The 19,418-nt window shown below is 44.6% G+C and overlaps 1 protein-coding gene across 3 annotated transcripts in view; it reads right to left on the bottom strand.

Moving 5' to 3' along the window:
* The window catches only part of DNAI1 (dynein axonemal intermediate chain 1), a 276,867-nt gene that overhangs the window by 19,127 nt on the left and 238,322 nt on the right, over positions 1 to 19,418 (bottom strand). For all 3 annotated transcript variants that reach the window (XM_072606216.1, XM_072606224.1, XM_072606235.1), the window contains 4 exons: positions 8,638 to 8,717; positions 3,465 to 3,613; positions 3,149 to 3,248; positions 950 to 1,135 (listed from right to left, as the gene is read on the bottom strand). In XM_072606216.1, the coding sequence (XP_072462317.1) occupies positions 950 to 1,135; positions 3,149 to 3,248; positions 3,465 to 3,613; positions 8,638 to 8,717 (515 nt within the window). The remainder of the gene's footprint in view (positions 1 to 949; positions 1,136 to 3,148; positions 3,249 to 3,464; positions 3,614 to 8,637; positions 8,718 to 19,418) is intronic.

Here is a 19,418-nt window from a genome sequence, read left to right as displayed (position 1 = left end):
GAGCCCATGGCAAAGTGGTAAGAAGATATGGGTCTCCATGGGTAAGCCTATGTGACCCGAGGGGTAGCCATGAGCCCAAGTACATACAGCATCACAAAAAAGCAGTCCTTCCCATTACCAGTCTCCTGTGCTTCCTCCCTGTAGTGGAGCCAAATCTGGCCATGCACCTCTTGGTCCTCATGGACTTCCTTAATTCCTACAATCCTTTCCCTGCTTCCCAAATTGTGCTAACTGTGGGTGTTTTCCTGACAGCCCCTCCAAACTTCCCCTGGCTCCCAAACACAGCACAATGTTTTTCCTTTAGTTCCCCTTAGTTCCTTTTCTGGTCCCCAGACTGAGAAAACTCTCTCAAATAGAATGAACTCACAGAGCCTGTTGGCCACCAGAGTATGTTTCCCTCTACCTTTCTGAGTTTTCTCCCAGCTCCTTTTGTAGATCGAACTGAATCTTCTGCCACCCCCAACCCATATAAGCACCCCACCTCCCAAATATAGCTGCCCCTAGAAGAGTATCCCAACTCCACTGGGTTCTGAGCCCCCCACCTACAAAATTCTCTTTTTAAACAGTGGGCCTCAGAAAGAAGGAAAGGAAGGAAGAAAGAAAGGAAGGATGAAGAGAGAAAGAGGTAGAGAAAAAGAAAATGCTATCCATACATGAACCATTCATAGGAATGGTTGATTTTCAGATTTGCAATATATATAATATGTAATGGGTCTCCTCACCCTCTCTCCCCAGAGAACTACTGCCCCTAGTTACCTCCCTCCCCCTCAGCTCTGTCTAGTTCCATTTGCCTAGGATGGGCTATGACAAGTGAAGTAAATATCCAGAGACTGTTCAGACCAACCCAGTTTTCTCAGAATTTTCTCCAGAAACCCCAACCTGTTCTCCAGATGCCTGGCATTTCTTGGGGCCCAGGTGAAGTGTTTACAGTCCAGGTCAAGCGGCTTACCTTGGGCATCTTGCGCAGGTTGGGTGAGAGCTTGAGGCACGTGACCTGACCACGATCGTCCCCGACAATGATGACAGGGTGAACGGCATTGAAGCGCACGTGGGTGATCTTATTTTTCTTCTTGGACACTACTGGCTGGTTGCAGATAGCCTCATATTTGTTGATGACCAGGTCGAACACATGGGCCTGGGAGGAGGAGGCATTGAGAGCTGGGTTTTTGACAATAAAAACAACAACGATAACAAAAGAGCTCAGCCATCAGAGTCATGAGGTAATAGTAAGTGGTATGTAAATAAAGATGCAACCCAGACAAAGGGGTGCTTGGGTAACAGGGCCATGAACAGCAAGGATTTATATCATAGAATGTTGTCAGGGACCTTCATCTGGTCCAGACCCCTCTTTTTCTAAACAAGGAAACTGAAGCCTGGATAAAATGATTTGCTTACGATCACATAGACAATTAGCGCCTTAGTCAGGATTGGAATTTGGCTTTTCTGACCTCTAAACCAATTTTCTTTTTAACCCAGAGTAATTCATGGGCAAAGCCCCAATGGAAGGACAGGTATTCCCATCAGAGGCTACCACTGCCATGTGGCAAACACTAAAAGGACCTAAAACCCTTAGAGCAGGGGTAATAATTAACCTGAAGTCCACGGACCTCCAAGAGGCTCTGGATGGATTTCAAAGAATCTGTGAACTTAGATGAGAAAAAAGCAAACACCCTGTGACATCTTTATTTGGTACAGTGGAAGGAGCGATTGCTCTGGAATTAGAGGATCCAGTCTCAAGCTGGCCTCTGATGTTTACTCCCTGTGAGATTTTAGGCAAGTCACAACTTCTTGCGGCCTTAGTTTCCTCATCTTTAAAATGAGGGGAGTGGAATAGATGACCTCCCAGGTCCTCTCCAGTTCTGGTTTCCTTTGTGAGAAGCTCTTCCTTCTTTAGAAACATTCTTCTAATGGGTATGCCCTGGTATCTAAAATCTCATCAGGAGATCTTAATTTCTTTGGGCTAAGGACTCACTGTCTTCAGACACATCTCTCTGGTGGAGGGTTGAGTTGGGTTAATGAATTCAGTCCAATGTGAGATACCTTTTTAAACATTTTGTTATCTAGGAGATCACTGGGTACCTGAGGGGGGGAGTGGGAAGCCCACCACAGACAAATTTTGACTTAAGAATGTTGCTGTGGGGTGGTCCCTCTCTCCCTTCGGGCCTGGAATGACTGAGTTGCCAACCACCAGTTACTTGATGCTCAGCCTCTTGAGAGTCAGGATGGTGGAGAAGGACCTGGGTTGGATTCCTAGATCTGCACCTTACTCCTTGTAAATCCCTCTTGTCTGGGCTGCAGCCTCCTCTTCTGCAAAATGAGGGCTTTGGAATGGTAGTCTTTGATGTTCCCTCTAGCCCTAAATTCTGTGAGCTATGAGATGCCACCTTAAGAGGCTCCTCAGGGACCTGCCCTGCCAAGAGAGGGAGGCCTCAGGCATCACATGGAGCTGAGTGTGATCAAATGCATTCTCTGCAGTCATTTGGAGCCTTAGCACGGGCTATCTAACACACACACACACACACACACACACACACACACACACACACACACATACACACACACCCAAGTTTGGCTAGGCTTGATCTCCAAACATGCTTAAGCTTCCTTCACACCCAGAACTTAGGGACCATTGGGGCTACTTTGATAGACCTCTCTGCTCTCCTCTCAGCTGGAATCTGGAGACTCCCAAGTCTGGATATGGACTTTTACCAATCAGAGCTAATGTGATAAGAATGCTCAGGCTGAGTCTTGTGCTTGGAGGACCCTCACCAGGAAATCAGTCAGTCAGTCCCTTGTGACCAGCAGTGTACTAAGTGCTAGGGATTCAATGGAAGGCAAAAGCTGTCCCTGTCCCAAGGAGCTTACATTCTAACGGGGGAGACCACATGCAAATAACTGGGTATGTATATTGATGATATATTTTCCACATCAATGGGAGGTAATCTCAGAAGTCTAGTTGAGGCCAGAATAAATTCATGCCCTACCAAATCCTTCCCTACTCTACCACAGGTTGCTGAGTTCACTATTCAATCAAATGGACTGACACTCAAGGCTCTGCCACCTGACCTCCATGGGTTGGGGAGTTGTTCCTGGATCGTGGGCTGGCAAATGGGAACTTGGAGGATGGGACTGGTGACAGGTTTCTTACCTTCCCATCAGTGGTGACCGCAGCAAAGACAGTAGAGGAGTATGGGGCCCAAGCTATATCACCCACAGCAGAATTCAAATCATAGATGAACATGGGTTTCCTGGATCAAGGGAAATATGAGCAGAGGGTGAGATGAGTCAGAAAATGGCTATGGGATGCCTCTTCTGGTGTGGCCAAGGGGATGATCCCTATGCTGCTCCCCTCTACCCTCACCCCCACCCCCGCCCCAGGCTTATTTGATATCTGGTTTCTAGGTGTTTGCTCCCTCCCTTCTCCCTCCCTTGATGATATGGTCCCAGAACTCCTTTTCCCTCACTTGATGGTATGGTCCCAGATTTTCACCGTCCAGTCAGAGCTGCAGGACATGAAGACTTTGGAATGGTATGGGTTCCAGGTCACTGCATCCACAGCCATGTTGTGGGCCTCAAACGTGTCAAGGAACTGGCTAGAGTAGGTTTTGGAGCACTATGATAGGATCAAAGGTCAGGAGTCATTTCTGTCCTCAGGATAGAGGCAGCTAGGTACTAGGCTTGGAATCAGGAAGACCTGAGTTCAAATCTTGCCCCAGACACATACTAGCTGTGTGGCCATGGGCAAGCCATTCAACTTCTCAGTGCCTCAGTTTCCTCATTTGTAAAATGAGGGTATTGGACTTGATGACCTCTAGGTAAATTGGTGATTCTGTGACTGTGAAGGAATTGGAATCTCGTGTGATCTGTCTTGTCATTTACTAGGACAGAGACAGACTCAGAATGTAAGCCAGGGCATTCTCCTCCCAAGCTAACCTCCCTTTCACAGCTTCCCTGTATCTGTAAAAGCAAAAGATGCTTCCTCATCAACAAAAAAACAAATGAATAAATAAATGAGTAAAAAAAAAAAAAAAAGAAAAAATCCTTGCTGTAGAAAACAGAGCAGATGGAAAACAAGAACATTTCTGGAAATCAGGCCAGAAAAGCAGTAGAAGTCACTTGTCCCCCACATCACCCTGGGATGGCAGGGATGTGGCTATCTCAGAGTGGAGTCTCCTCAAGATCAGGGGCAGATTAGGACCCCTCCAAGCTGACAGGTAGAAGTAGAGATAGATCATATGGCAAAGGAGGAACAAAAGATTGGCTAACCTGCCCCTGTGGAGGGAGACCCTTAGGAGTGTGTCCTGGGGATGACTTGTCCTTGACCCCGTGCTGTTCAACACTTTTACCCATCATTTAGATGAAAGCAGAGACAGAGGCTTACTGACAACAGCACAAAACTGGGCAGAAGAACTAACGCATTGGAAGGAGTCAGGATCCCAAAAGATCCTGAGAGTCTAGAATGATGGGCTGAATCTAGTAAAATGAAATTTAATAGGGATCAACGTAAAGTCCTTTGCTCCACTTTTAAAAATTAACAAATCATCTCTACAGGCATGAGATAAAGAAGGCATGTTCAAGTCATAGTTTATGTTGAAAAGTTCTGGAGATTTAAGCAGACAACAGGAATCACTAGTGTAAAGTGCCCAGCATGTAGTAGGTACTTAATAAATGCTGGTTGACTGAGGTGATCAGCATACTAGCCAACCAAGTGAATATGATCTTTTCTTAAAATTAAATTTTATTTTATTTTCAGATCTATATTTCTTCCCTCTCCTTGAGGGTAGAAATTATCTTTTTTCCCTCAAGATTTCTATTTGTATCCCCAGGACTTAGCATGGTCAGTGCCTGGCAAATATTAATCATTTAATAAATATTTGTTCCCTACCATTCAGAAGAGGATGACCAGAATGGTGAAAGATTGGAGACCAAAGATCATTTGAAGAAACTGAGGTGCACAGAACACTGACCCTGGAGTCAGGAGAATGTGAACTCAGAGCTGGCCTCAGACATGTACGAGCTGTGTGACCTTGGGCACCTAACCCTGATTGCCTTCCAAAAAACCCAACTCAAACACACAAAAAAGAAACTGAGAATGTTTAGTTTGCAGAAGAGAAGGTTATTTGGGGAGATGGGATGAGACAATTGTTTTGTGGTGTTTGAGAGATTATTGTAAGAAAGAAGGGCTAGACCTTTTTGTCTTGCCTCCAGAGGACAGAACTAGGAGAAAATGGAGTTACAGAGGCGAATTTCCACTCTATATAAGCAGAAACTCCCTAATAATTTGAACTCCTCAAAAGTTCATCACTGGAGTTTTTCTCCCAGCGGCTGAATTACTACTTGTCACTGCTACTGCAGACAGGATTCCTTTTCGGGCAAAGGTTGGCCTGGATGGCAGCTGAGGTTGCTTTCAGCTCTTGAGATTTCTGTGCTCTTGTCACTCGTTGGTGCTAGGGAGACAGGGCCTGGTGTCTAGCTGAAAAATAACAGGGAAGAAGCCTGGTCTCACCCGAGAAGCAGAGGAGCAAAAGAAGGAGGTTAAGGCAGATCAGAATGAAAAAATATCTTCAAACCCAGGAGAGAACAAGGCTTTTACTCCAGCCAGGGAGAAAACAGAGAAAGTGATAGATTTTCCTGAGGCCAGCAGCCAGACTGGAGGGGATACTCTAACAGTGGCCAAGGGAGCCATCCACAGGGTTAGAACAGAGAATACTGGCTAAGGAGCTCGACACGAGATGGCTTTTCCTTCCAGGGGCAAGGATCAAAGCTGAGAGGCTTCAGAGGGACAGAGGCAGGGTCTAGAACCAAAGAGCAAAACCCAGGGCCCAAGGAAGACAAGCGCTTGTTTTAGACCTGGATAAAGACTACTACTACTAATATTTAACATTTATATAGCATTTATAATGTGCCAGGTACTGTGCTAATATTAAGCACTTTACAAATATCTCATTTGATCTTCACAACAACCCTGGGAGGCTGGTGCTACTATTATCCCCATTTCACAGATGAGGGAACTGAGGCAACCAGAGGTTAAGTGACTTGTCCAGGGTAACACAGCTAGTAAGTGTCTGAGGCCAGATTTGAACTCTTGACTCCAGGCTCAGTGTCACCTAGATAGATAGGCTACCTATCCGTGGCCACAAGCCATCACTGTGCCTCTAAGATGAACATGCATCTTAGGTTTGGAAGGGTGGGGAGGAGGAGGGAAGGGAATGTTTCCCTGTGTAGACACAGGACCTACCAATGGATTGTCCACACTCAGAACCCCAACCCAATTTCTACAAAACCAGAGGAAGATGTGCTTGGGTGCTTTAGATAGGCAGCATATCCAGATAATTCCATTGTCCCTTTGCCCCAGATCTTCCTGGAAAAGGCTCCATAGACAGTCTCAGTGGCAGAGGGTCACAATTAGACCAGGAGAGGGGAAGTGAGAGAGTCAGGGAGACAAGTGGTGTGTGTGGGAGCAGCCACATGGTCCACATGTGAAGAGTTAGCCAAGGGCTCTCTCATCTTGGGTCTCAGAGACATTAGTGTCTCTCTATCCCTCCCTCACTCCCCCAACCCACAGTTCTTTGAAAAGAGAAAAGGAAAAAATGGTCAATGGAAATAGAAGGAAGAGGGTTGATGGCTAAGGACTCTGGAGAATCCAAGACCTGTCAAGGCTAGAGGGAAGGTCTTAGGCTGAGGAGAGTGCTGGAGGGAGGAGACAGGCTAACTGAGGAATGGGGTGCATCATCCATTGTGCAACGGGGTGAGAAAGCAAGAAAGGGAAAGTGGTTAGACTTCCCCCTAAAGGGTCTGACTTGGGTCTGAAGCCAGCTCTGCCCCTTAATACCCAAATATGCTTGGGTAACTCACTCAACCTCTTTGGACCTCAGTTTCTCCATCTGTAAAATGAGGGGACTTGAATTAGAGCTACTATTATTATTCTATCTATGTTGCTGTTTTCTGCTCATTCACACTGGAGTGTTAGTGACTAAGAGGTTTTACATTCTCATAAATGCTCTTTGAGGACTCGGTCATAAAATCCAAAGGATTAGATTATTAATTAATATTAACCTTAACCCAAAGGATTAAATCTTAGATGCTGAGATTTCAAGCATGGTAACAGGTTGGAGTGGGTGGGTGGATGGGGGCAGCTTTCTGGTGCCCCTTATACCTCAGCCTTCCTTCGCACTCACTCCAGTTGTGCTTAAGGCTACTTGTTCCTCAGGGACTGGGCCCTGGCACCCCTGGCCAGGGCCATCCCATTCTGTTCCTCTTTCAGGGACCTTCCCTCTCCCTGCCACCACGCTGAAACTTCCTAGCATACCAAGCAGATCCCTGATCCCTGGCAGAGGGGTGGCCTAAGCTTGCTGCTTCATAAGAATGCAGAGAGCCCTGTGGGTAATTAAGATAATGATTTACTTGGCTTCAGAAATGCTAATAGCAGAGCACTTTTCTGTTTTCCAAAATTATTCTGGGCTAAAAATTAGCAAGTTACCATGTTGCTGGGGGGGCGGGGCGGGCAGCTAGCAGGGTGGGGAGGGGAGGAGAATGGTTGTTAATCTTCAGTACAAATAAAATGTTTTCAGAAACATACTGAATTGGTAGAAAGCTTCTAGAGGCCCTATGAGGCCCAGCTCCAATTCCTCTTATTCTATGAGGTTGAGCTTTTTTGAAACTCAGTGAGTCCCCCACTGAGCTCCCCTCTCTCTGAACTCTTCCTGCCTCAATCGGCCCTTGATACTTCACTCTGTCTAAGGCTTGTGAATCTTGTCTCCCCAGCCTGACTAAGAACTCCTTAGGGGATGGACTGTGTCTGATTCTTCTCTATTTCCCTTCTATGCCCCCTCCTCCCCTTAGCATAGGGCTGGGTACCCAGTGGTTGTTAATAAAGGCTCATTGTTGGACTGAGATCAGCTCCCGGAAGTTCCTTAGTTAGACTCTGGATTCCTAATGGAAAATTGCTGAGTCCTTTCACCCTCTCCTTTCCATTTAAGCAGGTCCCTTCATGAAGCCTTCCTGAGCCAATGGGCTCCAAGGCAGGGAATTTTCCCCAGGTCCTCCCTGAAAGGCTCCGAATGGCCCCTCCCACCCATTCCTTGGGAAACCTGTGATGAACTGGATTTCATTAATGAAGGCATCTGTTTTATGTCAGCCCTTGGATCCCCCCATTTCTATATCTGTCTTGTCTGTCTCTCTAGGGCCTTTGGCTTCCTGAGGGTGGGCCTGGGGCTGTTTAACTTTGGCTAGAGGCTTAGAGAGGAGAGAATCATAGGATTTAGAGCTGGAAGAGACCTCAGAACTCAGTCTAATCCCCACATTTTACAGATGGGGAAAATGGAGACCCATGGACCTCAACTGACTTGTCCAAGACCACATAATTAGTAAAGCGCACAGCTGGGATTTGAACCCAAGATTCCAAATACAGTGCTCTTATAGGATAGGAAGAGATAGACGAGAGGAGGGACTTGGGGGGAGCATGGAATGATAGGTACAATTAAGACTGGTTTGACAAAGGACGTTAGTTCCCTCCCTCCTTCATTCCTTTCATCCAGAGTCCCTGAGAGGGGGAGGCTTTGAGCAGGGGAAGCCAGATCTCTCAAGGCCTCCCTCCACCCCGAGGATTAGGGGTTATGATGGGCATAGTTGTCTTACTTTGTAGATTTTACCCTCCTCGGTGCCCACGAGAAACAGGTAGTCGATCTGTTTGTGGAAGTCGAAGGCCGTCCCACAGCCTAGAAGGGAAATGGGAGTGACATCACCCTGGGCCCCATCAGGTTTCCCATTTGAGTCTGTTGCCAGACTGAGCAAAGAGGTAATAAAGAACAGTCCTCTGCCCTCATCCCCAACGCCTTTGCCCTTCTGTGGATCTCTCTTTAGAGATGCTACACAACTGTGTTCAAGATAAGTACAAAGAGTAGATGGGTAAAAGAAAAGCAAGGAAAAGGATGGGGGGGTGGCAAGAGACAAGGCACTTGTGCTCTGCAAACAGTGATGGGTCCACACAGCCACAGGCTCTGTCTGTGATGGCTGTGCAGAGACGGCCTCTCTAAGTAATGCCCATCTCTACCAGGACATGTTGGCTTTACAGACAGTGACAGCTTCTGCGGTATTAGGTTCTGCCAACAGGACAGGGTTCTATAAACAATACTACCAACGTAAAACTGAGGATGGTTATTTCAGGGGAGATGGGGAACACACGTTCCATTATTCCATGTAACCACACACAATGACGTGTATGCGATGCCATTTTCTTGGGCCAAGGAGAGCAGATGTGGTAACTACTCACTAACCAGCTTCCCATTCTAAGGCTCCCACTCAAGAGTCGGGTACAGCTATCTATCAGGATAAACCCATCCTCTTCAGCCTAACTTTCTTTTTTATTTAAAAAAATTTTTTTTTCCAATTACATATAAAGATAGTTTTCAACATTCATTTTTGTAAACTTTTGAGTTCCAAATTTTTTCCCTCTGCCCCACTTCCCCAGACAGCAAGCAATGTACAAGTTATACATGTACAATCATGTTAAACATATTTCCACATTAGTCATGTTGTGAAAGAAGAATCAGAATAAAAAGGAAACACCAAGGGAAAGAAAAACCAAAAAAAGTGAAGATAGTCTGCTTCAGCCTGCAGGCAGGCTCCATGCTTCTTTCTCGGGATGTGGTTAGCATTTTCCATCACAAGTCTTTTGGAACTATCTTGGACCTTTGGTATTGCTGAGAAGGGCTAAGTCTGTCAAAGCTGGTGTTCTGGTTCTGCTCACTTCACTCAGCATCAGTTCACATAAGTCTTTCCAGGTTTCTCTGAAATCCTCCTGCTCCTCATTTTTTATAGCACAAGAGTATTCCATTACATTCATATACCACAACTTGTTCAGACATTCCCCAATGGATGGGCATTCTCTTGATTTCCAGTTCTTGCCACCACAAAAAGAGTTCAGTTTGACTTTAAAGGCCACTTAAAATTGCCACACCCTGTGTGTCAATACAACCTTCACTCCACATTCTTTCCTATTCTGAATCCTCTCTCCAACTCAGACAAAATCTCCTTGACCATGCATGTACCCCTTCTTGCCTTGATGACAGAAGACACAGAATCTCAGAATTGCCAGGGACCTTAGAGATTAGGAAGCCCAAACTTATTTTACAGATGAGGAAACTGAGCCTCAGAGAAGCTCACTCAAGTTCATATAACTAACCAGTGGTTACTGGAAAAACCAAGATGAACTGGAACCCAGATCTCCTCACTCCCAGTGTGGTGCTCCTTCCACAATAATAGACTTCCTTTGCTTCGATTATTACCTCTTTCTCTCCTCTTCTTTGCTTATTTGGAGTTGACTTAAATGTGCATGTGCACTTTTCCCTGATAGGATGTAAGCTTGAGGGGAGTGACTTTAATTTTATCTGATTCCTTAGAACCCAGAACATAACAGGTGTTTAATAAATGCATGGACTGATTTTCCCCCCCAAATGTTTCTCATTTTTTAAGACTGAACTTAAGTCTCACTTTCTCCATGAAGTCATCTCTGAACACAGTGGTCTCTTCTTTCTCTGTACACCTAAAACACACTGTGAGGTAATGGCCCAATTTAATGGAATCACTGTCCTCCACTAGGTCCATTTCTATCTCCTCTGAGGGTTCCCGCTCTCTGCTTGCCTCAGGTGCATCAGCTCTCACTGGCCTCTGGATTTCATGGATGGGCCATTCCTTTGCATTGGTTGAAGGCTCCCTGGAGGAAGACACACACCATCATGCCAAATGCATGTTCTCCAGTCTCAGGTAGGCCGTGCTGCTGCTAGGGCATCCTTTGACTTTTCCATGACTGACCCTCTATCCCACTCCCCTGAGTGGTTGTTTTTTCTTTCTCCTCTCTCCAAGCCCCCAATGTCTCTGGCTTGCTTCTTCCTATCATACTTTACTGAGAAAATCAAGAATATTTGTTAAAAGCTCCCTCATTTTACCTAGTCTATACCTCAAACCCCATTAGCTTTTTTACCCATCCTCCACTCTTTCACTCTTGTCCCTGAGGAAGAGGTGGCCCTTCTCTTTGCCCATACCCGTCTAGGTGGACCATTGATCTCTGCTAGGAGCTTGTCCCATTTCATCTCATACATTTTCTTTCTTAAAAATAATATGTATGGGTGCGTGTGTATGTGTGCGCGTGTGTGTACCCAATAAATATTTCTGTGTTAGGTGGTGCAATGGATAGAGAGCTGTACCTAAAGTCAGGAAGAACTGAGTCCAAATAGAGCCTCCACTACTTTGTACCTGTGGGCCCATCACTCACCCTCCGTCTCCTTCAGTTTCTTCATTTATAAAAATGAGGCCAGTAATAGGACCTACCTCGGGGTTGTGGTGAGGACACAAGGAGACAGGATTTGTAAAACGCTTTGCAAACCTTAAAGTATTAGACAGAAGCTGTTCTTGGGTGTGTTGTTATCGTTACTATCATGAGTATTGTGGGGGATAATGAGATTAATAAAACCCAGGGCCCGTCCTTTAGGAATTTATAATTGAGTTAGGGAGATGATGTTCCTAGAAGAAACAGTTAAGAAACAATGAAAGCTATGCACTGGCGCAGTTAGATGGGGCAGTGGATACAGCAAATGGAGCAGCTAGGTGGCACAGTGAGTAGAGCATGGGCCCTGGAATCAGGAGGCCTCAAGTTCAAATCTGGCCTTAGATACATGTCACTAACTAGCTGTGTGACCCTGGGCAAGTCACCTAACCCCAATTGCCATGCAAAAGAAGAAAGTAATTAAGGAAAGAAATAATGCAAGATAGTATATATATATAGCCCCTCAAGTATATGTTTGAGGAGCAGCCCCGCTTGTAATAGGATTGTCCAGTAGACTATGAGCACCCCAACCTAGGCTGTTTCTACCTGAGCTTGTGAATGCCTCATGGGCTCGTTTATGACAAGTTCTGGGGATATCTGTCTAATATTCTCTATTGGAAGTAGATCTGCCTAGGGATGTGTGTGGTTGTGGAATGGACTTTTTGCTTGAGACACTGAAATAGGATCTCAATCTATTCTTCCCCACCTTGCCTCACCTTGCCCTGAAGCACAAAAGTCTCTTATTCCAGTAAACTTCAAAGTCTCTTCCCAAATCTCAGACAAGAATTTAGTGGAAGCCTGATTTGTTGTTGTTGCTTCTGTTTGTCTAAGCCAGAAATAGGAGGGACTTGACCCCATGGGGAGGGGAGGCCAGAAGGGAAACAACATTTTAAGCCTCTGTCACTCCTATTTGTCTTCTAACTTAAGCATGGGCAGTGGCTATAACCCAGTACAAACTTCTCAGCAGAAAGGGTAAGCCAGGCTGAGAGTAACTGATGGCCCTCCAACCCGTTGGTGAGTGAGGGGAGGTCGACCCCAAACATGTGAATGGGGGATGAGAACAATATGTTGCAATGACCATGAAGATGACTAAAGGAGGCAGTGTGGAGTGCTCAGAGCTTGGTTAGCCATGGAAGACGCCAAGGTCATCCGCAGCATTCCAGTCATTGCTGGTCATCTTGACTTTGGTCCTTCCACCGGACTTCCATGACTCTGGAAGAGAAGAGTGAGGCTGACTTTGTGCAGCTCTGCCTCACTTCAATCTTCACGAAAAAGTCAAGATGTTACCTGTGACATCACTGGTCCTCTTCAAAAATGGAAGACACACAGCACCAACAACTAAGCAGGAAGTAAGACATCTCTCATTCATTTTCAATCTTTCCCTATCTTTTGGCTTATTTTCTGCTGACTGCAAATATGCCCAGGTCTATCCCATCCTTAAAAAACCTTCATGGAGTTGCCATCCCCTCAGATCATCATCCAGGGTCTCTCTTCCCTTTCATTGAGAAACTACAAGAAAGAACATTTGGAATTACTTTACCATCCACTCTCTTTCCTAGTCCTTATTAATTTAACTTCCAACCATATCAACTGACTGAAATGACATTTAAATTTAAATGGTATTTAAACTGCTAAATTGGATGACCTTTTCTCAATTCTCACCTTTCTTGACCTCTCAACTCTCTCCCAGTTCACCATCCAACCCACTATTCTTTGGTTTCTTTTGTACATTATACATCTCCTGCCTCCTAAGTCCTGTTCTCTCTCTGTAGTGATCTCATTTGCTGCCATGGGTTCAAGTATTAAGTCTATGCAGATGACTCCCAAATCTAGATATTAAATCCTAAAACCTTCATCTCACATCATCAGCTACCTTCTGGACATTTCTTCATGGCATCTCAAACTCAATACAGTTATGTCTTCCATATCATGACTTTCTCTATTGTGGTTTTGAGGGTTGGCATAAGAAATTAAATGGGAATTTTGGGGGAGTATTGAAGAAGCCACAGAGGACACATGAAGGTCAGCAGACAACATAGACAAAGTTTAGAAACTTAGAAATGCATAAATATATGTATAGTATTGTATAATATCAACATATTTTATCTCTTAATACTGTAAACACCCCATAAAAGAAAAAGAAAAAATTCAGACTCTTCTGGTAGGTTGATTTTCTAGATTGCGGGGTGTCATGCCCCTAAGCCTCTTGATGTGAAAGGGATAATCGTGTATTAAAAATGCATCTAATTGTCTTTGCCCTTAAAACTTCTACTTCAAACTTACTTATTCCCATTGAGGGCACCATGGTTCTTCTAGTCTTTCAGTGTCATGTGTCAGTGTCATGACCTTGGAGTCATTCTTGACTCTTCTCCCTCCACTCACTATCCAATCCAGTCCAAGTTGGCAAATCTTGTCATTTCTTCCCCTGCAGCATCATTCACATCTGTGGCCTTCTGCCCACTCTCTCAGCTGTGACCCTCATTGTCTCTTGCTTGGGCTACCCTAATAGACTCTTCTAATTGATCTCTCTGATTTCAGTCACCACACTCTCCAATCCATCCTCCACACAGCTACCAGAATAATCTTCCCGAGGCATAGGCCTGACCATGTCATTCCCTTGCTTAAAGACCTTTGGTGATTCCTCATTGGCTCTGGGAAAAAGCACAAACTCTTCAGCCTGGCACTTAAAGACTGCCGCCATCTGGCTCCTAGTTACCTTTCCAAATCTTTTTTTATGCAACTCCCCTTCATGAACTGTATGTTCCAGTTAAAACTGACAACTGGCTCTTCATGAACTCCATCTTATATAGCCAGGCAGTTGCACAAATCATCTCCTGTCTCCTTGTCTCGGTCTCTCAGAATTCCCGTTTTCCTTCTAGACTTAGTGTGGGTACTGTCCCCTCTGTGAAGCCTTCCCTAACCCCATCAATTGCTAGTTCTTCCTTCCACACTTATTTAGGTACAGGTTACATTCTCCCATAGAATAAAGACTCCTTGAGAGGAGGGGCTGTCTTTGTATCCTCAGCATCTAGTACAGGGGTGTCTGTATAGGGGATAGGGAATGGATCTATGACTAGATTTTGTTGCTGTTTAGTCATTTTCTCCCCCATTTGGGACTCTCTGTGACCCCCATTTGGTGTTTTCCTGGCAAAAATACTGGAGTGGTTTGCCATTTCATTCTCCAGCTCTTTTACAGATGTGGAAATGGAGGAAAACAGGGTTAAGTGATTTGCCCAGGGTCACACAACTAAAAAGCCTCTGAGGCCAGATCTGAACTCAGGAGGAGTTGTCTTCCTGAATCTAGGCTCAGCACTCTACCTATTGTACCACCTAGCTGCCCTCTATATTAGTACATGGAACTCCCAATGAGGCAACTTCTACCCTTACACATCAACAACGTTTTTGTCTACAACTTGTAGTTTTAGAGAATTTCCTAGAGCACTAAGAAGTTAAGTGACTTGTCCAGGGTCACACAGAGTCAGAACTTAAGCCAGGTCTTCCTGGCTTTGAGATCATCTCTATATGCATTATGCCATTTTGCCTCTCATGATGTGTACATAGTAGGCACTTAATCTGGAATTAAATTGGGTTGGTGGCAGTGGTGAGATTAGCTCCAAGAGTCAGAGATTCCTGGGACCCAGAGAATATGGGGACCCCAATGAGGGATGCATGGGGAGGGGGGGAAGATAGTTATGAATTTTAGAATCAAAGGGTCTCAATATTGGAAGGGATCTCAAAGGCCATTTAATCCAATACAGACTTGAAGAGGAATCCACTGTACTACATCCCTGTCAAGTGGACCAGTAGTCTTTTCTTGAAGACATCCACTGATGGTGACTTCTCAAGGCATCTCATTCCACTCTGGGACAGCTCCCACTGTCAGGAAATTTTTCCTTATATTTGCAATTCAAAACCCGCCCCTCTTCAATTTCCACAAACAGTTCCTAGTTCTTCTCTGTAGAGCTAGGCAAAATAAGCCTAATTCTTCTTTGACATTAGATTCCTTCAAATACTTGAAGATACCATCAAAGAAGAATGTTTCCTCTAAGTCTTCATTCTTCTCACTTGAAAGAGCTTTTTTTTTTGTCCTTTACCTCATGTAAGCATCACAACTATCCTATGAAGTGTCCTGGTTTGGGGTATTATCTTCATTTTACGGATAAGAAAACAGACTCAGAGTGGTTAAGTGACTTGCCCAAAGTCACATGGCTAGTAAGTGTCAGGGTCAGGATTTGAACTCAGATCTCACTGGCTCCAAGTCCATCATGCTGGCCACTATGACATGATGCCTTCCCCAATTCTTCTTGTTTTCCTTGTTACACTCCCAATCAAACCACTACTACATTGGGAAAGGATTTACTTTCTGAAATCTGCTTCTGAACATTCTCAATTTTCAGGATATTTCTACCTCAGTAGTTATCATATTTCTTGATAGCTGTTTCATATAATGGTGAAAGGGAGAAAGAACAGAGTTTTCTCTACCTTATCAACAATGTGTCACTTTTTCAGCATAGCATTGCCTAAGTCAGCGTAATAATATGTAAATTGCATTTTTGATATCTGAATCATTTCTTTGAGAAAACGTCACAAACTTCTTTTTCTGGGCAATTTCCTCATACACATAGTGAGTATGGTCACCCCTGATCACACACTGATCCTATGACTATTCTGTTTCATACCTCTGAGGACTAGCCTTCCAACTTATGAGCTCCCAGTGGATAGGGATTGGATCTACCTTCCTTCCTTCCTTCCTTCCTTCCTTCCTTCCTTCCTTCCTTCCTTCCTTCCTTCCTTCCTTCCTTCCTTCCTTCTCTCCTCACAGTGCCAGGCACACAGGGAGTGAGCCTAGTCATTACATGTGTTCTGTTCCTCCAAGATGAATTTTAATCTGCTCAAGGCAGACAGCTTTCCAAGTTGTAGGTACAGGTAATGTCTCAGTGAAAGGCTAGAAGCTAAAGGTGGGCCATTCAGGCAAGACGGTTCATCATCAGAGCAACTAACAAGCAAGCAGGAGTCAGAGGCAAGAAGGAAGGAATACCCAAGATCTAGAAGCACATGTCACAGTGGGGTGGTGTCAGGATCTGGGGATCAAAAACAAGCAAATGCATTGTAAAGTTTGGCAAGAACTCTGGAAACCAGGGGTCCAAACAGGTTTGAGCTTATATAAAGATATTTGCATCCAGTTATAATTTGCTCATGACAATGCTGTCCTCCTTTTGAACTCCATTGATTGGGGCTGGGGCTCATCCTCGCTAGTTCTTCTGAGTGATGTTCAGCTATGGACATCTCCTGGACACTTCTGGAGAAGCCGTTGAGTTTATAGGTAGGGGTGGACAATGTGCAGACTTGACAGTCTTATGTTCAGCAAAGTCTCTGCTGTACAGACCCGAAGGTAAGATTAAAAGCCTGGCTCTCAGGAGCTCACTACAGGCCATCGCTCCTCTTCAGAAATGAAGGATGAACAGCAGCAGGATGGAGAGAACCTAGACAGAGTTAGTATGGCAAGCTCTGGACCCTGGACTGGAAAGCAGCCTGGGCATAGTGTTTCTAATGGTTGGCACTCCTCAGTGTAGGAAGCAAGAAAGGAGGTAGTGGTAACTCGACAACCAGAGGGAATTTTAATCTGAACAGTCTGACTTTACTTCACAGTCAGTAATCCTATGAAGTCCTTAAAGGCCATGGGACAGAACCAAAGGAGGTTGTTTCAAAATCCAAACACAAGGCTAGGCACAATCCAAACACAAACAAACACAATCCAAAAACATCCCCAAGTGCCTGAGACTGTTTAGCTTATATCCTATGAGGGAGATTTCAAATCACATTCCAAGAGCCAAGCCATGACATTGCAGGTTGATCTAGGCTCTTGTTAAGAACCTGGAATTGGAAGCTAGAAGAGCAGAATTCCAACATTGTCCCTGGAGCCTTATGACCTTAGACTGGTCTTTTGGTGAAGAGAGGGGACTCAGAAATTCTCAGAACCCCTGTTGAACATGATAAGGCAGGACACTGAGCCATTTGCTTTCAGGAACACTTGTGCTCTTGAGAAGATTAGAGCTCCAGGAAAAATTCAAACCCCTGACATTCATACTGGGGAGAAACCAGACCCTTAGATTTCTGTCCTCAGCTTAGAGAATGTTCCATTTTATTCCCAGCTTTAATTCCCAGGACTTCTTTGAGGTCTTTCTCAGTCTTCAAAATTCATCAGACGTATCTCATAGAGAGAAGCCAGGCCACGAAGCCCAATCTTCATCTTTCAGAATTCTTGCAAATGCTCCTTGACTCATAAAAGGAGATTCTTCACCATGTAGGAAAATTTGGGATCAACCATGTATTTCTCTGCACCTCCCTTCAAGTTATTAGCCTTATGCCAGCTGAAGCTATTAATACCACCTAAGGGATGCAATTCAGAAAGGCATGAGACCAGTACATGCCTGCTGCAAAAACCATGGATCGCACCTGAGACTGAAACTTCATAGAAGTTTGGGGTTGGTTTGCTCTATCAACTTTTGCCTAGTGTGTACTCTCCCTACATCTAAGGTATCCATCCAGTTTAACTTGTTCTCCTAATTTATGTCATATGAAACCACTACTTTCCTGGGTATAAACTACTTTCCTCTAATGCCACTCCCCTAACATGTATTCTATTTTATTCCTTTATCTTTCCAACGCCTATTTCTTTATGATTCCCATTGTGTCCTCTGGAATACTTATTCCATGGTCAACAAATTCCACTTCTTCTGTTATCTCATTATTTCATACTTTCTCCTATTCATACAAATGGAAATCTAGTTTTCCCTTGAGCTAGTGATGAATCTCAATACCCCTCACATCCACATTTGGTGTCCAACAGGGCACCCAACTCCCCACTGTGGCTCCAAGAAGCTGTAGCACATGAGCAGCCACACCTGGGTAAACCATCTCAGCAGACAGGGCCTCCAGCCCATTGATGAGTTATGTGAATGGTCTAGCCCAAGCATGTGAAGATTTCCCTTGGCAGAACAAGCATGTGAGAACAATTTGTTCCACCAGCCATGAGAATGGCTGAAAGCAGGCACTAGAACCACATAGAGTTTGGTCAGACATCAAAGATGCCAAGATATTTCACTGCACCCTGGGCCCTCACCAGTTGTCAGGACTTTTGTGTTGACACTGGACTTCAAATGACTCTGGATGAGAGAGTGAGGTTGATAACTGCAACTTTGCCTCATTTAAATCCAATTCATGTGCAAGTCATTTCCTCATGACATCATCGGTCTTCTTTGAAAATGAAGGACAAATAACATGCTAATATAAATATCCCTTCTCCACTCTGGGAAGTCGTATCAAAGGATTTGTAACTCGTTCCATCTTTGCATTAGCTCTGAGCTCCCAGCCAGAGACAATATTTCTGGCAAAACCCTTCAGGGTTAGAGTTCTTGTCTTCTCTGGGGATGTTTCTCCCTCAGTTGCTGCTTCCAACTGTATTCCCTATAGCTATCCTCCACTAGCAAGTGCCAGTGGTTACCACTATTAATAAAAAGTACACATTTAAAACAAAGACAGTTCAATAATTTCACAGCCTCACACAATAAAGGCTTCAGACTCCCATGAAGGAGCTCACGGTTGGAAAAGAGGGGCATGTAGTCGGAGGGGTTTCTGTGGCACATCTTCTCTCCTGATACCTTATGCTCAATCAGCCCAAGCAGTCTCATCCCCCAGGCCTGTGGTGGCTGCCTCTGCTCGTGGTTCCTCAGATCTGCATGGCTTTCTACAACTTCTGTTTCTCCAACATCATCCCATTGGGAGCTGAGTTCTTCTGCCTCTGGGTCACTGAGTCATGACCTATCATTCATCATCCTATCCCACTGTTTTCTTTAAGATTCATTCAAGAGCTAAATTTGAACCTCATGACAGATCATGGTACTATCATGCTTCTATCAGGTCCTGAACTTTCACAGAGCCTATCTTTGCCTTTATAATACTATTATTGGCTGCTCTATTTTCCTGTTTGTTTGGTTTTTTTGCCTTGTATTATTTCATAAATGTTCTTCTAGATTTCTTTGTATTTCTCATCCTTATTCTTCTCAATTACATTATAATATTCTATTACATGAAT

Source organism: Notamacropus eugenii, chromosome 1, assembly GCF_028372415.1.
Source record: "Notamacropus eugenii isolate mMacEug1 chromosome 1, mMacEug1.pri_v2, whole genome shotgun sequence".
NCBI lineage: Eukaryota > Metazoa > Chordata > Mammalia > Diprotodontia > Macropodidae > Notamacropus > Notamacropus eugenii.
Note: the sequence above shows the minus strand (reverse complement) of the source record. Positions and strands in the feature narration are given on the sequence as shown.